The sequence below is a fragment of the Anomaloglossus baeobatrachus genome, chromosome 3, assembly GCF_048569485.1.
Source record: "Anomaloglossus baeobatrachus isolate aAnoBae1 chromosome 3, aAnoBae1.hap1, whole genome shotgun sequence".
Taxonomy (NCBI): domain Eukaryota; kingdom Metazoa; phylum Chordata; class Amphibia; order Anura; family Aromobatidae; genus Anomaloglossus; species Anomaloglossus baeobatrachus.
The window spans coordinates 457814602-457833210 of NC_134355.1; the positions used below are offsets into that span (position 1 = coordinate 457814602).

At 44.3% G+C, this 18609-nt stretch overlaps 1 protein-coding gene across 1 annotated transcript in view; it reads right to left on the reverse strand.

Annotated features, from left to right (window-relative positions):
* LOC142296643 (putative cation-transporting ATPase 13A4) overlaps positions 1–18609 on the reverse strand; it is a 192950-nt gene that overhangs the window by 100243 nt on the left and 74098 nt on the right. Inside the window, exons 4-7 of the mRNA XM_075340496.1 lie at positions 12668–12738; positions 12216–12296; positions 3639–3708; positions 3415–3549 (exon numbers count right to left, since the gene is read on the reverse strand). Of these exons, the coding sequence (XP_075196611.1) occupies positions 3415–3549; positions 3639–3708; positions 12216–12296; positions 12668–12738 (357 nt within the window). The remainder of the gene's footprint in view (positions 1–3414; positions 3550–3638; positions 3709–12215; positions 12297–12667; positions 12739–18609) is intronic.

Consider the following 18609-nt stretch of genomic DNA (forward strand, 5'->3'; position numbering starts at 1 on the left):
ACCAGGCCTTTGTTTTCTTGGCTGTGTGCTTTGGGTCGTTGTCTTGTTGGAAGATGAAATGACGACCCATCTTAAGATCCTTGATGGAGGAGCGGAGGTTCTTGGCCAAAATCTCCAGGTAGGCCGTGCTATTCATCTTCCCATGGATGCGGACCAGATGGCCAGGCCCCTTGGCTGAGAAACAGCCCCACAGCATGATGCTGCCACCACCATGCTTGACTGTAGGGATGGTATTCTTGGGGTCGTATGCAGTGCCATCCAGTCTCCAAACGTCACGTGTGTGGTTGGCACCAAAGATCTCGATCTTGGTCTCATCAGACCAGAGAACCTTGAACCAGTCTGTCTCAGAGTCCTCCAAGTGATCATGAGCAAACTGTAGACGAGCCTTGACATGACGCTTTGAAAGTAAAGGTACCTTACGGGCTCGTCTGGAACGGAGACCATTGCGGTGGAGTACGTTACTTATGGTATTGACTGAAACCAATGTCCCCACTGCCATGAGATCTTCCCGGAGCTCCTTCCTTGTTGTCCTTGGGTTAGCCTTGACTCTTCGGACAAGTCTGGCCTCCGCACGGGTGGAAACTTTCAAAGGCTGTCCAGGCCGTGGAAGGCTAACAGTAGTTCCATAAGCCTTCCACTTCCGGATGATGCTCCCAACAGTGGAGACAGGTAGGCCCAACTCCTTGGAAAGGGTTTTGTACCCCTTGCCAGCCTTGTGACCCTCCACAATCTTGTCTCTGATGGCCTTGGAATGCTCCTTTGTCTTTCCCATGTTGACCAAGTATGAGTGCTGTTCACAAGTTTGGGGAGGGTCTTAATTAGTCAGAAAAGGCTGGAAAAAGAGATAATTAATCCAAACATGTGAAGCTCATTGTTCTTTGTGCCTGAAATACTTCTTAATACTTTAGGGGAACCAAACACAATTCTGGTGGATTGAGGGGTTGAATAATAAATGACACTCTGAATAAACTTTTCACAATTTAAAAAAAAAAAAAAAAATAACGTTCTTTTTTGCTGCAGTGCATTTCACACTTCCAGGCTGATCTACAGTCCAAATGTCACAATGCCAAGTTAATTCCGAATGTGTAAACCTGCTAAATCTGCAGGGGGTTGAATACTACCTGTAGGCACTGTATGTTATATGCAAAAACCCTCGTGATTGGTTCCCTTTAAACTATTGATATGTATTTTGATACTGGTAAAACCCTTTGGAAGCTCATGTTAGTTACATATCAGGACAAGATGCAGTCTGTAGAAACACAGAGCTGAGACCCAAGAACTGACAGGAGCTGTATTCTGTCACACACGTTCCAGGGCTACCGGAGATGTGTATGACAAAAGAAGAAATATATCTTCTCCGCAGCTGATCAACTGAACAAAAAAGGATATTTTCGTTAAGCCTTGATGTGCCGCCCCCATGTCAGCAGCCGGGCTGCTCGGATCCGGATCCGCGGTGGCTCGAGGGGCGTCTGGACCCGGGGGTCGTGTGGCCACTCAAATAAAGGGGGTATTTACAGGGGATGATGTTGTGGAAGTCGCCTGAGCTATAGCTTGTTTGTTCAAACGTAATAAGAATATCTGTGTATATAAATAATCAAAATGTAGATGTAGTTGTATAATAATCTGTCTGTCAATGTAGCAATTGCACAGATCTATAATACTCCCTGTTCAAAGCTGTATAGTCATGAAGGAGTTAACCAAAGATAATGAAGCCAGAATGTGAAGCTGCAAAGTCTTATCAGTAGCTTTCACACAGAAAGAATGTACAAGAAACAAACTGCGCTGTGAGAAATTAAGGAGTAAAAGTACTCCCTGTCTAGCTTCAAGGTTAGAGATGCAAACTGTATAATTGGGTGTCTTGCAATACACGAGTTCAGTTGGTGACGCTGGCTGAAAGAGAGAGAGCATGTCTGTGTGTTCATTGTCTTATACATTGATATATTGGCACTGATATACAGCTAATACGGCACCGTCTCTGGATATCCCAAAGGAAGACTCCATTAGCAGTCTTCACCCAAATTCCTCCCTTGACAGTGTATTTAAAGTTTGTTACAACACCCGTGGTGTGTGGTAAGTTGGAGTACCACCGCTGCAGTTGGGAGTACTCAGTGGTGATGGAGTGGGCAGCCAGGTGTTTAACCCCTCCACGGGTAGAGGGATGCCCCAGGACTCAGTGATGATGGTGGGACATGTCGTTGGGGAGGTAGGGGTCACTTGCGTACTCACTCAGTCCATAAGCTGACACCGACAACTTAGTTCTGGACACCGCTGCCACTGAGGGGGAGCACGTCTGGGTCCCGTTTCTGCTGGTGTTGCCTGATGATCTGTGACCTTTCTATTGGCACCTTGTTCTTTTCTAGTTGACCCCTATAGCTTGAAACTAATCGGGTCCCGCTCCCCAGTGTGGCTAACTGAGGGAGCTTGCTCTCAAGGTTCACGCTTGGGATTTCCTGCACCGTTTTAGTGGAAAGTCCTATCTCCCTCGTTGCGCTAGTACCCCGATTTTGGAGCGGGTGGAGAGCGGATCTTGAAGGCTCAGTTCTCGTCGGGTGAATTGTCAGGTTGGCTGAAGCTACTCCCTGACCTAGGGTCCACATACCCCGTTGTGCCCTGATCCCAGCCCGGTGATGGTACAAGGCCGCCGGCTGTCCTCCACGACAAAACTGTGCCCCTTATCATGATCCCCTGCGACAGTGGGTCCAGCTCCTATCAGGCCCAAACCACCATCTGCTACTTAGTACTTCCAAGGTGCCCTGCTCCTGACCTCCTCTCTCCTTCACTTCCAACACTACACTGGCTTTCTCCTGACACTTCTGACCTCCCCTTACCAACCCCCCCAAGTGGGCGACCCTATTCCACTTAGGCTATCCACTGGTGTGTCTGGTGGGTGTGGTGCAGAGTGTTCCTAGGATCTTGATTAGCTATTTTTGGCAACACCATTGGTTAGGGACCCATAACCAAGGAGGAGGTGGATATTGCACAGATGGGCAGATTGCACAATACCTTGTGACGACCTGATAGGCCAGGGCGTCACATTAGTCCATCCTGCTCAGGCAGCCAAGAAGATATATTTCTTTTCCTATCATACATTTCTAGTAGCTAAGGTATGTGTGCTTACGATACAGCTCCTTTCAATTGAGACTCAGTCCTCAAGAACTGTCCTTCTTCAGATTCATGCCATTTTGGCCTGTGACTAGGACAGGATGCCAATTGAATTATGTGATGGGGCCATTTATTATATTCCTGGGAAACGCCTTTAAGAAGAACATACAATTCACCTCTGCTGTGCTCGCTACTTACAAAAACTTAAAGATACCACTTAACATGTATCTTTAGTTTTTACTGCTTCCATGTCCTTTTAGTAAAAAAAAAACAGTGCTAATCTTCTGAATATAAATCACTTGCATTTTATACCTGTCGTAGTTCCATGAGAGATAAGGTGATTGTACAAAAACACAAGAGGAGGATGGCAATGGAATAGCCCAAGTACCCTTCAGCCAGCCACAAGACCACCGTAAAGAACTGGTACACATAGAATAGATTTAATACCTGCGTATGACAGAAATAATAGCATCAGTTCAATCATGAATTTCTTCAGCTCATCGTTCCATCATAGAATACTTAGTAAGTATACATACTTTATTAATGAATAATTTCCAGAGGGGAGCCACTTCAACTTCAATAGTGTTATGTCCGCATACAAGTTTCCTATAAGAAACAAGGTTTGTTTTTTTACTTTTGAAGGGGGAGCCAGGTGATGGCTGGCAATGCTCTACTCCCTTTTCTCACTCCAGTGTTGTGCATCTGTTCTGCCCCGGCTAAGGGGGGATCGAGATTTACTTGTGCCTTTGATGGCTCGACCGCCACCTTGCTGCTGGTTACAGCCATAGGCATCATACTTGGGCAATATATCATAGTTTTCCTTGAACTCAAACTTAACTTCTTTAAGCAGCATACAAGCTTTCTGGGAGACATCTTCATAACTCCCATTTCAATCTTCATATTAACCTTCCTAGGACAGACATGCCACTTTCTCCTGTGTTACTGTTCTGCTACCACTACTCAATGGACTAACCGTCTCTCCAGCCCTCGCTCTGGGCACTATTCCTCCAGCAGCTGAGTCTGACTTCTATGATCCCCGTCTCTTGCAGCCGTGCCCGTGGGACACAATGGAGGATTCCTCCTGAAGGCCTGGGCAAACTCTGGAACAGAGATCGTGGTCCCAGGACCTCCTGTGCAGAACTCTACTGCATCTTCACTAATCTGAACTGAACTGCTTTCCTTGCTCTGTCTGCAATTACAACTTTTACTCCACCCACTGTGCTCCGTCTCCCCAGTACCAATGTATCAATATCCAGATGGTCTGCTAACATCTGCACATCCCATATCTAGTACTCAATGAACAAGCTATGTACCACTGAACTGTTTGCACCTGTCCTACACTAATCTAAGCAAGTTGCTAACTACTCCTATCATCCACTCCATCACGTTTGTTTCCCTACATGTGTACATTAAACATTCTATGCAAAATCAATACCTAACGATTTCTAACTGCAGTTCTATCATATTAATACTTTGTCTATCTAACCTATTAGTCCTTGCTGACACAGCACAAGGGGCCAATCCCTATTTACATTACACATTGGTTGCATTATAATATACACTTGGGGAAGACATCTACATATTGGAGGTGTCTGTTCTCTGTAATAATACCATGTAATAAAACACATAAATACACGGACGCTAGAGGCCGACGGCTGACGCGCCCATCCAGCCCTGATACATCGCTAGCACAGCAATGTACTTACACAACAAGTTACATTCAATATAATTCTCTGTACATTTCTATGGGAGTTGTTCTACTCGTAGTGGTGGACATGGCGTGGCCACCTCCTAAACTTCCATCTAACTTTTAAATTAAATTAACCCATTGTTTTATTTTATTTAAAGGCAAGTTGAAGTGCCTCTCATTTCCTCATGTGCTGTGGAAAGGTTTTGAGTCAAGCCGAGGAGAACAATTAACAATTGCCTATTTAAGGCAATGTGTTATTAAAATAATATTGAAAAAATGTGCTGTTATAGAATCTACACAGTTTTCTTACCATCATAGGCAGGATTAGGCTGTTTTCAAACTTGCGTTGTTTGGCATCCGTCACAATTAGTTGTGTGACTGATGCAATTGATGCATTGCAGATAGTGGCACAACTGATGTGACTGATGCTGTAAAAAAACGGATGGTTTTTATTGTTTGTTTGTTTTTTTACTGTTTGGCTGGGTGATTAGTTGATTGCTCACAAAAGCCAGCCGCCGAGTGATCAGCTGATTGCTCACAAAAGCCGGCCGCTGGGCGACGGCGGCGGCTGGCTTTTGTGAGCAATCAACTGATCACCCAGCAGCCGGCTTTTGCGAGCGATCAGCTGATCGGCCGGCGGCCTGCTTTTATGAGTGATCAGCTGATCAGCCAGCAGCCGGCTTTTATGAAGATCAGCTGATCGTTCGGCCGACGGCTTTTATGAAGATCAGCTGATCACCCGGCAGCTGGCTTTTGTGAGCAATCAGCTGATCGCCCAGTGGCCGGCTTTGTGAGCAATCAGCTGATCGCCCAGTGGCCGGCTTTTGTGAGCGATCAGCTGATCAGCCAGCGGCCGACTTTTATGAGCAATCAACTGATCATTCCGCCGCCGGCCGATCAGCTGATCTTCATAAAAGCTGGCCGCCGAGCGATCAGCTGATTGGCCGCCGCCGGAGAGAGATTCCCCGGACTTTGATTTCACACAAGCACTGAGCATGCTCAGTGTGAAACAACGCAATTCGTCACTAAAAAAAGTTGCATTCTGCGTTGTATCTGGCCAGCGCTCAGTTAAAATAACGACTCAGCGTCAACCAGCGGATGCAACGCAGACACAATAGTCACAATTCGTCGTCCATACAAGTCTATGGGAAACAGCGCAAGCCATTAACGGATTGCGCTGTTTTCCAAAGCGGCGGATTGCGACTAACGCAAGTGTGAAAGTAGCCTAAAGCGAGCTTTACATGCTACGATATATCTAACGAGATGTCGGCGGGGTCACGTCTTAAGTGACGCACATCCGGCATCGTTAGTGATATCGTAGCGTGTGACAGCTATGAACGAGCAGAAATACTCACCTTCTCGTTCATCGTTGACACGTTGCTCATTTTCTAAAAATCGAACGTCCGGTTGTTCAATGTTCCTGAGGCAGCACACATCACTCTGTGTGACACCCCGGGAACGATGAACACAGCTTACCTGCGTCCCGCCAGCAATGCGGAAGGAAGGAGGTGGGCGGGATGTTTTCCCGCTCATCTCTGCCCCTCGGCTTCTATTGGCCGGCCGCTGTGTGATGTCGCTGTGACGCCGAACATCCCTCCCCCTTCAGGAAGTCGATGTTCGCCGCCCACAGCAAGGTCATTTGGAAGGTAAGTAAATGTGACGGGGGTTACAGCATTGTGCGATACGGGTAACAAATTGCCTGTGCCGCACAAACGATGGGGGCGGGTGCGATCATAAATGCGATCGCACAATCAATTGTAGCGTGTAAAGCAGGCTTTACAATGAGTGATAAAATTGCTATTCACAGCTGATAACATAGGATTTAACAATCAGCATGGTCGATTTCACAGATGCCCTTGCTCCCCCTCCTTTCACAATGACCTTTCAACATGCCCCTTAGATGCTTCAAAATGAACATAAGGTCAGAGTATTTTCATTGCTGATAATGTACAGATGGATTGTGTGAAACAACAAGGTTAGGGCCCAATTCATCAACACAGGCATTGTTCTCGATGGTCTTGATGAGGGGGCATGCTGGAGTCACACTTCTTCAGGAATCTGGAGCATTCGACAAGTGACGTTTTTGATGAGTTTTGATGTTGCATATTTTTGCTACATCAAAAATGCAGCATCTTACAGTTGCAGCAAATTGGATGGGATGTATACACTGAACAAAAATATAAACACAACACTTTTGTTTTTGCTCCCATTTTCCATGAGCTAAACTAAAAAATCTAAGACATTTTCCATGTACACAAAAAGTTTGTCATAACTGACTTAAGTGGGCAAATGCTCACATTTGATGGTATATGGCATGTCAGAGAGGTTTTTTGTTCATGGATAAATCCCCAATTTCACTGTAATGGGCAGATGGCAGACTGCATGTACGGTGTTGTGTGGATGAGGGGTTTGCTGATGTCAACATTGTGAATCGAGTGGCAGTGGGGTTATGGTATGGATAGGCATATGCTATAGACAACTAAAGCCTGCTTTACACGTTACAATTAATCGTGCGATCGCACCGGCCCCCATCGTTTGTACGGCACGGGCAATTTCTTGCCCGTGTCGCAGAATGCTGTAACCCCCATCATACATACTTACCTTCCAAACGACCTCGCTGTGGGCGGCGAACATCCACTTCCTGAAGGGGGAGGGACGTTCGAAGTCACAGCGACGTCACACAGTGGCAATAGAAGCGGAGGGGCAGAGATGAGCGGGACGTAAACATCCCGCCCACCTCCTTCCTTCAGCATTGCCGGCAGCCGCAGGCAAGCTGCAGTTCATCGTTCCCGGGGTGTCACACGGAGCGATGTGTGCTGCCCCGGGTACGATGAACAACAGGACGTGCGATTTTTAGAAAATGAGCGACGTGTCAGTGATGAATGAGAAGGTGAGTATTTCTGCTCGTTCATAGCTGTCACACACTACGATATCACTAACGATGCCGGATGTGCATCACTTACAACGTGACCCCGCCGACATCTTGTTAGATATATTGTAGCGTGTAAAGCCCGCTTAACACAGGTGCATTTTATTGATGTTAATTTGAATGCACAGAGATACCTTGATGAGATCCTGACTGAGGATCATTTTTGTGTCATTAATCATCACCTCATATTGCAGCATAATATTGCACAGCCCCGTGTTGCAAGGATCTGTAAAAAATTTCTGGAAGCTAAAAACATGTCACTTGCTGCATGGCCAGCATGCGCATCTGACACGTCACCCATTGAACATGTTTGTGATGTTCTGGATTGACGTATAGACAGTATGTTCAAGTTCCTGCCAATATCCAGCAACTTTGCACAGCCATTGAGGGGAAGTGGACCAACATTCCACAGCCCCCAATGAACAACCTGATCAACTCTATGTGAAGGAGATGTGTTGCACTGTTTGAGGCAAATTGTCCTTGTTTGTGTATGTCCCTTTAATGCGGGCTTGCCGAGCAATATTCCCTACACATGTCGCTAGATCTCATCAGCCGACATGTGCAGCTATAGTTCCTGTAAAGTGTATCAAAAGTGTATCAAAACTGTTTTTGTGCATTGTTTTGCCAAGAGATGCAGATTTGGTGCTAAACTTTATACACCATATTACTGCACAAAATCTGCATCTCCTGGCATCATATTTGGAGGGTTTTTCCAACAGGTGCAGCTTTGGTGCAGGAATATGGTGTATAAATTTCAGCATCAAATCTGCATCTCTTGGCAAAAAAAAGGGGTTTTCTGCCAGGAGATGCAGATGTGTAAACTCACTTTAGATGAGGTCACTGAATTTAATAAGGACATCAGAGGTCAATGTACCTACCGTCAAAGCTGGGGTACCAAGGGAACCTCCAGATATGACCGCAAATAAACTGAGTGACGTCACCTCTCATTGCTGTGGCTCAGTCTCTCACTGAAGCCACAGCATATGGATAAGTTCTATGCCCATGTTCTGTGCATTAAGTATGTATGTAGCAGGGCCAGGATCATCGTGGGACCTCGTGTGGATTACGTTTGAACTGTGTTTCTAGGGATAATAAAGGGGTGAAAGAGGGTGGATTTTTTGCATTTTATTTCAAATAAAAGATTTTTTGGTATTTTTCTTTATTTCTTTTAATTTTCAGATTAAAATGGGGGGTCTCATAGATACCTCCCATTGCTAATCTAAGGCGGGCTTTGCACACTACGACATCGCAGGTGCGATGTCAGTGGGGTCAAATTGAAAATGACGCACTTCCGGCATCGCATGCGACATCGTAGTGTGTAAAGGCTCGATGATACGATTAATGAGCGCAAAAGCGTCGTAATCGTATCATCGGTGCAGCGTCGGCGTAATCCATGATTACGCTGACGCAACAGTCCGATGTTGTTCCTCGCTCCTGCGGCAGCACACATCGCTGTGTGTGAAGCCGCAGGAGCGAGGAACATCTCCTACCGGCGTCACTGCGGCTTCCGTAGAATATGCGGAAGGAAGGAGATGGGCGGGATGTTTACATCCCACTCATCTCCGCCCCTCCGCTCCGATTGGCCGCCTGGCGTGTGACGTCGCTATGATGCCGCACGACCCGCCCCCTTAACAAGGAGGCGGGTCGCCGGCCAGAGCGACGGTCGCAGGACAGGTGAGTCCATCTGAAGCTGCCGTAGCGATAATGTTCGCTACGGCAGCTATCACAAGGATATCGCTGCTGCGACGGGGGTGGGTACTATCGCGCTCGGCATTGCAGCATCGGCCTGCGATGTCGCAGCGTGCAAAGTACCCCTAAGGCTAAGTGACAGATGTGAGCTGTCAATAACCCCTTATTACCCTGATTGCCACTGCACCAGAGCAATCGAGATGAACTGGGTAAAGTGTCAGGATCTAATGGATGCGACAATTCTGGGCAGCTGCAGGCTACTATTTTTAGGATGGGGGGCACAATAATCATGGGCCTCCGCAGCCTGAGAATATCAGCCCCTGTTGTTGGCTGTATCAAGGCTGGATATCAAAACTGGGTGGGCAACACTCTGTTTTTTAAAATTATTTATTAAATTAAAAAAAAAAAAAAGCTGCATGGTGTACCTCTTCTTTTGATTCACAGCCAAAATACGCACACAGCTGGGGGCTGCAGCCTGTATCTGTATGCTTTATCTGTGCTGGGTATCACACTATGTGCGGACCCTACACCAATTTTTTTATTTAATTATTTTTACATCATTACATTTATTTTTACTGCTTTCATTCACATAATGTGTGCAAATGCAAGCAGTTAGACACACTATCACACAGAGTGGGGGGCACAGTCTGATTGCAACCAATCACAGATGCCAGGACTACCGGTGGGTGGGGGAAGCAGGGCATATGCATGAGGTTAATCAGCGAGCCCAGAAGTAGTGTTACAGCTGCACAGTAGACTGGTAATTATAACGTGCCTGATCTATCCCTATTTTGTTTCTTTATCAATTATCTGAATGGCCGGATCCAAATAGTTACCCAGAGTTCCCGGATTACTCTGAGCGTGGAATCGGTGCATGGGTATTGGGCTACCCACATGGATCTGGACTTTTAGAGTCTGGGTCCGCCTATCATTACTTGCGTTTCATTGAACTTTCTAGGGAAAATACTCTGGACTCTCATGTCTCGCCACCAAAGTCTCTTCTAAATTGCCTCCCATCCAAATTGGTTGGAAAAAACTGTCACCAGCTGAAAGATCCCATTGACTCTCACAAGGACACTGTTTATATTGTGGCAAACTGGATCGTTCTCACACAGACTGCTCCAAACTAAAGGCCAAACAAGGAAACTTCAGAGAGAAGAGGTATCACCCTGGGGGTAACATTGTCTTCCACTAAATATAAATTGCTTGATTGCTTGTCCCTAGATCAATTTCTGTCAGTTTCTCTGTGTTCATTGGAGAAGTATTCATTGACTCTGGAGCAGCAGAAAATGTCATGGACTTTTTTTTATAAAAAGATATGATTCCTTTTATCCCTCTACAGACGCATCTAAAGTTAATCTCTGCAAATGGCTGCTTGATTCCTGGTGGTCTATTCCAATTCCGGATGGAGAAGGTAATTTTCCAGTTTGGTGCATTACACATTTCGGATATTTATTTTTTATTTTGCCACTCTCGGTCAGATGCACAGGTGCTTTTGGGACTTCAGTGGCTATGGCTTCATGATCCAGTCATTGAATGGTCGACTAAGTATATTAGCCAGTGAGGTCCATTTTGCTTTCACAATTGCTTCAAAACTTTGTCTTAGCCCCCTCCTTTAAAACTACTCAGCATCTACTTTATCACAATTGTCTTTTCCAAACATAGAGCTAAAACTACCGCCTCATCAGCCATATGATTGCACCATTCCCTTTCTTCCAGGCATGGAACCACACCATGGGAGAGTTCATCCTCTATCTCTCTCAAAGACTGAAGCAATGTTAGCCTACATTAAAGAGAACCTGGAGAAAGAATTCATCAAAAAATCTTCATCCCATTTGGTGCAGGCTTATTTACTAAAAATAAAGATTGCTTTCTTTGACTATGTATAGACTATTGAGGCTTGAATAAAATTACTCTTAAAGACCATTAGCCATTGCCCCTCATCACTGAGTTACTCAACAGGATTAAAGGTGCTACCACCTTTACTAAATTAGACCTGCATGGTCCTTATAACTTGATCTGCATCAATGGGGTTTAACATTCGTAATGGTCACTATGAATATTTACTGATGCCTTAAGGATTATGCAATGCACCAGCTGTGTTCAGCACTTTATGAATGAGATCTTTTGTGATGTCCTATATAAATATGTCTTAGTCTATCTGACGACACAAAAATCTTCTCCAGAAACTTGGACTCTCATCACCTTCATGTCCGTTCCATTCTAGAGACTGCGACATAATCATCTCTATAACAAGTTGGAGAAATGTCTGTCTGAACGATAAGAATTGTTATTCCTTGGCTACATCATCTCTTCTGGTGGTCTTTGTATGAATCCACAGAAAATGTCCACCATATTGGATTGGCCACAGTCAGTCTCGCATACGTGTCACACTTTAAGTTCTCATCTAGGTCGTTAACAAGATCATTGGTGGGTGTCAAACATACAGATCAATCCTACCCAGGAGGACTCCAACGAGCCAAAAATGGCCCATTCAGCAACAACCACTGATCTCACAGCAGGGGGCGGATCGTTGGTACGTGTCAAACATAACGAGATCGCTGGTGAAGTCGTTGTTTCGTCACAGAAACTGTGACGCAGCAACGATGTCGTTAGCAATCTCGTTATGTGTGAAGTGGCCTTAACTTACAATTTATAATGACGTCATATTCTCATGCATAATATGAGGGTAACAATCATAAAAAACATAATAATCCTAGACAATCCCTTTGATTCAAAGTTTTGTCTTTTTTACAAAACAATTTGATATTTGTTAGACCTTTAAGCATTAAAATACTTTGTCACCTGATGTCTTGTTCTTCTTTTTTCAGACCCAATCCATACTTTGTATGTATGCTATAACAAGAGTGCTCGTCCTCTAAAGTTCTGAAATTACAAAAAGAATTGTATGTAAAGGATTGCTAATGGATGGGCAAATGGATGCTGCATAGACCATTTAATAAGTATAAAATTGATTATCTTCTTATAATACTCACTCTATTAAGAATTTGTATTACATAATTATTATAAAAGTCAAATTATTGTATATGGTTGTCCATGGACTGCCTAAATTCTAGTATTTTTATTATCTCAAAATTGGCTGCCATGTATGGAGGGTTAAATCTCAGAAAATAAAAACATCATCGAACAGTGATAAAGTGCCCTATGCTAAGCATATTAATAAACTAAGAATCTTAGAAATTGTTTATTAAACCATACTGTACAGGTGTATATTTGAGATATATAGTCACACATACCCAACTTTCTCAAATTTCTTTTTAGAGTAATCCCAAACATATCGAATTTTCTGTACCCGAATGAACTTTATCTGTAATAAGAATTAAAATGAAGATAAGTTAAGCATATACCAAATATAAAAGTGTTCTTGTTTCAATCATTGTTATATAACCCTCATTGAAAAGTACATTTATTAATAGAAAAGGCCACTTTTACTTAACACTGTGGTCTTAGAATGCTCAAACCCTCATGATTAGCATATTTCGTACCTGGTAGAGCCTTCTTTGGCTAATATGACCTACTACAAGCATGATACCTAACCAGACTCCACCTTCTGGCAGCATTGCTCAGAAATCTTACCTTTTTCGTTATGGGCAATGGCTTACAGTCTACTTATTTTTGGGGTTTGTCAAGGGAATGATCCAAAAAGTTAAAGAAACACTATAGTATTTTTTTGTTGCCCCTTGTTAGGCATCAGTAATGTGTGCCCATTAATATACATACTAGTTGCTATCTGCTGCATTTTCAGCCCTGTTCCAGTCCTCCCCTGCATCATTGACTGAATTGCTTTAACTGGCCAGCTCCCACAGTGCACTATTATTTCTTAAATATTCGTCTATGAGAGAAGCATTCTGAGTTTCGTAGACTTACAGTACAGACCAAAAGTTTGGACACACCTTCTCATTCAAAGAGTTTTCTTTATTTTCAGGACTTGTAGATTCATACTGAAGGCATCAAAACTATGAATTAAAACATGTGGAATGAAATACTTAAAAAGTGTGAAACAACTGAAAATATGTCTTATATTCTAGGTTCTTCAAAGTAGCCACCTTTTGCTTTGATTATTGCTTTGCACACTCTTGACATTCTCTTGATGAGTTTCAAGAGGTAGTCACCGGAAATGGTTTTCCAACAGTCTTGAAGGAGTTCCCAGAGATGCTTAGCACTTGTTGGCCCTTTTGCCTTCACTCTGCGGTCCAGCTCACCCCAAACCATCTCGATTGGGTTCAGGTCTGGTGACTGTGGAGACCAGGTCATCTGGCGTAGCACTCCATCACTCTCCTTCTTAGTCAAATAGCCCTTACACAGCCTGGAGGTGTGTGTTGGGGTCATTGTCTTGTTGAAAAATAAATGATGGTCCAACTAAACGCAAACCGGATGGAATAGCACGCCGCTGCAGGATGCTGTGGTAGGCATGCTGGTTCTGTATGCCTTCAATTTTGAATAAATCCCCAACAGTGTCACCAGAAAAGCACCCCCACACCATCACACCTCCTCCTCTATGCTTCACGGTGGGAACCAGCCATAAAGAGTCCATCCGTTCACCTTTTCTACAAAGACACGGTGGTTGCATCCAAAGATCTCAAATTTGGACTCATCAGACCAAAGCACAGATTTCCACTGGTCTAATGTCCATTCCTTGTGTTCTTTAGCCCAAACAAGTCTCTTCTGCTTGTTGCCTGTCCTTAGCAGTGGTTTCCTAGCAGCTATTTTACCATGAAGGCCTGCTGCACAAAGTCTCCTTTTAACAGTTGTTCTAGAGATGAGAAGGTGTGTCCAAACTTTTGGTCTGTACTGTACATTAAAAAAGTAATGTCTGATCCACACAGATCTCGGGGAGACCAGCCAGAGAAAACACAGCCGGCAGCCAGCAAAGGCGCTCAACACAGTGAAATCCTAGGTGCATTGCCCCCTGCGAAGTATGCAAATCAAAAAAGGTCCGTGGAGCCTCTGTTAGGAGTCTCGACACAGAAATACAGTATTTCCAGTTCTCACAGTTCTAGCTATTTTCAGCACATCCCAGCCTAGCACCACTGTATAGTCCGTGAAACCATTCTATTTTTTTCTAGGGTCTCACGTCTGATTCTCCTCCTAAGGCGCAGATTCACCAACATAGCCTAAGTCAAGCTTAAAGCTTTCAGACAGCTTGGGTATTCTCATCTGGGACAGTCACATTGTCTCAAGAACTATTGGTCCATTACCTTTAGGATCTGTAGGTCATTCGGGGCCTGACTGTTGGTCATCGTTCTGTCTGACTAGGGCAATCCGATTCGAAGGTAAGTCCCTGGACCTCACACAGTCCCCTACTTTATTCTGAGGTCAGTTTTTTCAGATCATGCTATCTTAGTCTTGGTCTCCTTCCTCGTGCTCGCTACATGTCAACCACTGCAGGCGGCCTTGATGAACTTTCAATCCCTACGTCTATTCTTGTCACATGCTGGGCCCCATCTAACCTTCTAGAAAGAAAACAGTCTCTTTCCCTACATGCTAACCCTTCCCAGTATGGGCTTGTCGAAATTTTTAACTATCTCGGACCCTGTTCACCTTTGGTTACTGGGCATAACTCAACTCGCTCACAGGACAGTGCACAACATTATACATGAACACATTTCGACTCATCAAGTTACTTCACATCACAGTTCACAAGACACATTAAATTCACAATGTTGCAGGACATAATTTGAATTACATAACATGATTGGTGTCTTTAGGGAAGGGATGCAACGACAAGTCCACCTCCTTACACATGGTCCTCCAGCACCTGATGTATCATGTAACATGTCACATGATGTTTTTGGGAGAACATGTGATAGATCACATAATGAACACACAGGTGCTTCTATGGGCTGTAGACATGGACCACTTATAATCATAATGATTTATTATGGTTTTTGAAAGTGCACAAATAAAATGTTGTCTGTCCATGATTTTGTGATAAGCTGTCCAGAGAAAGTAAATTATTAAGTTGGCAACTCAGACGGTACTTTACTTAATAAGGGAGTTTCTTTTGCAAACAAGAGTGTTACTCCCATCAGCTCTTTGAAAATAAAGCTGCATTTACAAAGAAAGATAATCATTGGACAATCGGCCTTAAAGATATAATCTATCAGTGTAAACAGACTGCTGATCACTCAATGAATGAACAAAGTGTTTGTTTATTGGGTGAAATTATCTTTTGTGCCGCGCAAATGAACATCGTTCTCTGTGGTGCATTGCCCTGTGTAAATACGGTAAGACTCGCACTGCCGAGAATAATGGAAGCCTATGTGCACTGAACAATCTATGACAGAAGAGTCAGTGGACATCGTTTACTATATTCTACATGTGTAAACCAGTTATTAATTTTCCGTCAATTGCTAATGGTTTATTGCATTCGGCGTCTGTGGTCTAGTCCTGGTCAAGTTCGTTCCGGAACCGGACTTTTTTTTTTTTTTAAAGTCCAGCCAGAACTCCCCGAACCCGAACATTTACAGATTCACCAATCTCTAGTTCGCACCCTTGAAATTGTACCAGAAAATGAAATATTTCTCACAGAAAATTATTGAAATTACACGTTTTGTTATACACATGTTTATATCATTTGTCTGTATTGGAAGAAAAAAAATGTTTGAGGGAAAAAAAATTGGTTAAAAATTCACACAAAACCCCAAAAATAGGCTGGACAAGACAAAACTGTTGGCACCTTTTCAAAATTGTTGGTAAATAACTATGTTTCAAGCATGGCATGTGATACTTGCTCAAACTCACCTGTGTGGGCAATATGAAAATCACACCTGAAACCAGATTAAAAAAGGGGAGAAGTTTCCTCACTCATTGCATTGTGTGACTCTGTGTGCCACACATGGAGAACAGAAAGAGGAGAAGAGATCTGACTGTGGACTTGAGAACCAAAATTGTTGAAAGATATCAACAATCTCAAGAATACAAGTAGAGATAAGTGGACTTTTGAAGTTTGGGTTCTGAGGGTTCAGCAGAACTTTTTATAAAGATCTGTTCTGAACCAGGACTTGACCTGAACTTCATATGAAGGCACTGATTGGCAGTTTGGCTCTCCACTCACATGCAGCCAGCCATAAACAGATCACTTCTGGGGGGGAGCGTGGGCAAGCTTTTCCATTTTCTTTTGTGTTTTCACAGGGCATCCGATCATGCTGACTTTACCTCCAGTGTGAGCCATTCAAACACTGCATGTGGCTTGCAATAGACTGAGCATCAAGTATACACAAGCGCAGCGATGCTTGCTTGAGTGGTTTGCACATGTAAATCACCTAAACTTCGAACCTAAACTCTGGCTTTTGGGGCATGTCTGTGTTCAGTATAAACTCCAAACACTGAACATCAGGTTTGCTCATCTCTAGTTACAAGTCTATCTCCAGAGATGAAGAAGTTCGTCCACATTTGTCCACAGTGTGCAATGTAATCAAAAAGTTTACTGTAGCTAATCTCCATTGACATGGACAATAGAGAAACAATAGAGAAAAATTGATAAAGGTTTGCCACAGGATAGCCTGGATGGTGGACAAGCAGCCCCATTCAAGTTTCAAAGATATTCAAGCTGTCCTACAGGCTCAGGGTGCACCAGTCTCAGCGTGAACTATAGGTCAACATTTGAATGAAATTAAGTGCTATGACAGGAGATCCACAAGGACCCCACTGCTGACATAGAAACATAAAAAAGTAAAATTGCTGTTTACCAAAATGTAAGTGAGTAAGGCAAAATCCTTACCTTGTGGACAGGTGAGACTAAGTTAGAGCTTTTTGGTAAATCACATCCTTCTACTGTTTACCAAAACTGGCATGAGGCCTACAAAAAAGAACACCGTACCTACAGTCAAATATGGTGTAGATACAAAGATGTTTGGGATTGTTTTGCTGCCTCTGGCACTGGGTGACAATACTGTGTGCAAGGCATTATGAATAGAGATAAGCAGACTCACTCTTTGAAGTTTGGCCTTCATACCGAACACAGACTTTGCAAAAAAAAAAACTGTGTTTGAGTTTGTAGTTCGGGTGCTTTACATAGGCTGACCACTCAATGGAGAATTGCTGTGCTTGGGTACTCTCAGTGCTCAGCCCAGTGTAACCCACTTGAAGTGTTTGAAAGGCTCACACTGGGCATAAAATCAGCATCATCAGATGTATTGTGCACAAAAAAATTAAAAAAACCTCCCCCTCCCCCAGAAGCGCTCTATTTATGGCTAGCTGCAAGTGTGCTGCCCTCGCATCAGCAGCCAGGCTGCTCGGATCCGGATCCACAGTGGCTCGAAGGGTCTCCGGACCCGGGGGTCGTGCGGCTGCTCAAAAGAAGGGGGGTTATTTCCAGGGGGTGTGTTAGAGGTTTGTGACGTCACCCGTGGTTTGTGGTAATTTGTGAGTACCACCGCTGCAGTTGGGAGGACCCGGGGGCAATGGAATGGGGCAGCCAGGTGTTATGACCCTCCACGGGTAGGGGGGATTCCCCGGGACTCAGTGATGGTGTTGGGAGGTGCCGTGGGGAGCGCAGGTGCCACTTTTATACTCACTCAGTCCAGAAATCTGACACTGACAACTGGGACCGGGGTCCAGCTCCTACTAGGCCCAGACCACCGTCTGTCACCTAGTTACTTCCAAGAAGCCCGGCTCCTAACCTCCTCTCTCCTTCACTTCCTACACTTCACTGACCTACTTCTGACACTCCTGACTTCCACTTAACCAACCCCCCAAGTGGGCGGCCCTATTTCACTCAGGCCGTCCACTGGTGTGTCTGGTGGGTGTGGTGCAGAGTGTACCTAGGACTTTGATTGACTGCTGTTGGCAACACTATTAGTTGGGGACCCATAACCAAGGAGGAGGTGGATATTGCACAGAAGGGCAGATTGCACAATACCCTGTGACAACCTGATAGTCCAGGGCATCACACATGTGGGCAGAGAACCAAACTGCCCAATCAGTGATTTCCAATGAGGATTGGGTCAAGTTGAGGTCAAGAAGAGAACTTTAGCTAAAGTCCTGCTGAACCTGTAAAACCCGAACTTATAAGGGTCTGCTCAAATTATGACGCCTTGTGTCCTAGGTCATAGGTCTTCCAGCAGGACAATGACCCCCAAACATACTTCAAGAAGCACCCAGAAATGGATGGAAACAAATCTCTGGAGTGATCTGAAGTGGCAGCAATGGGCCCAGATCTAAATCCCATTGAACA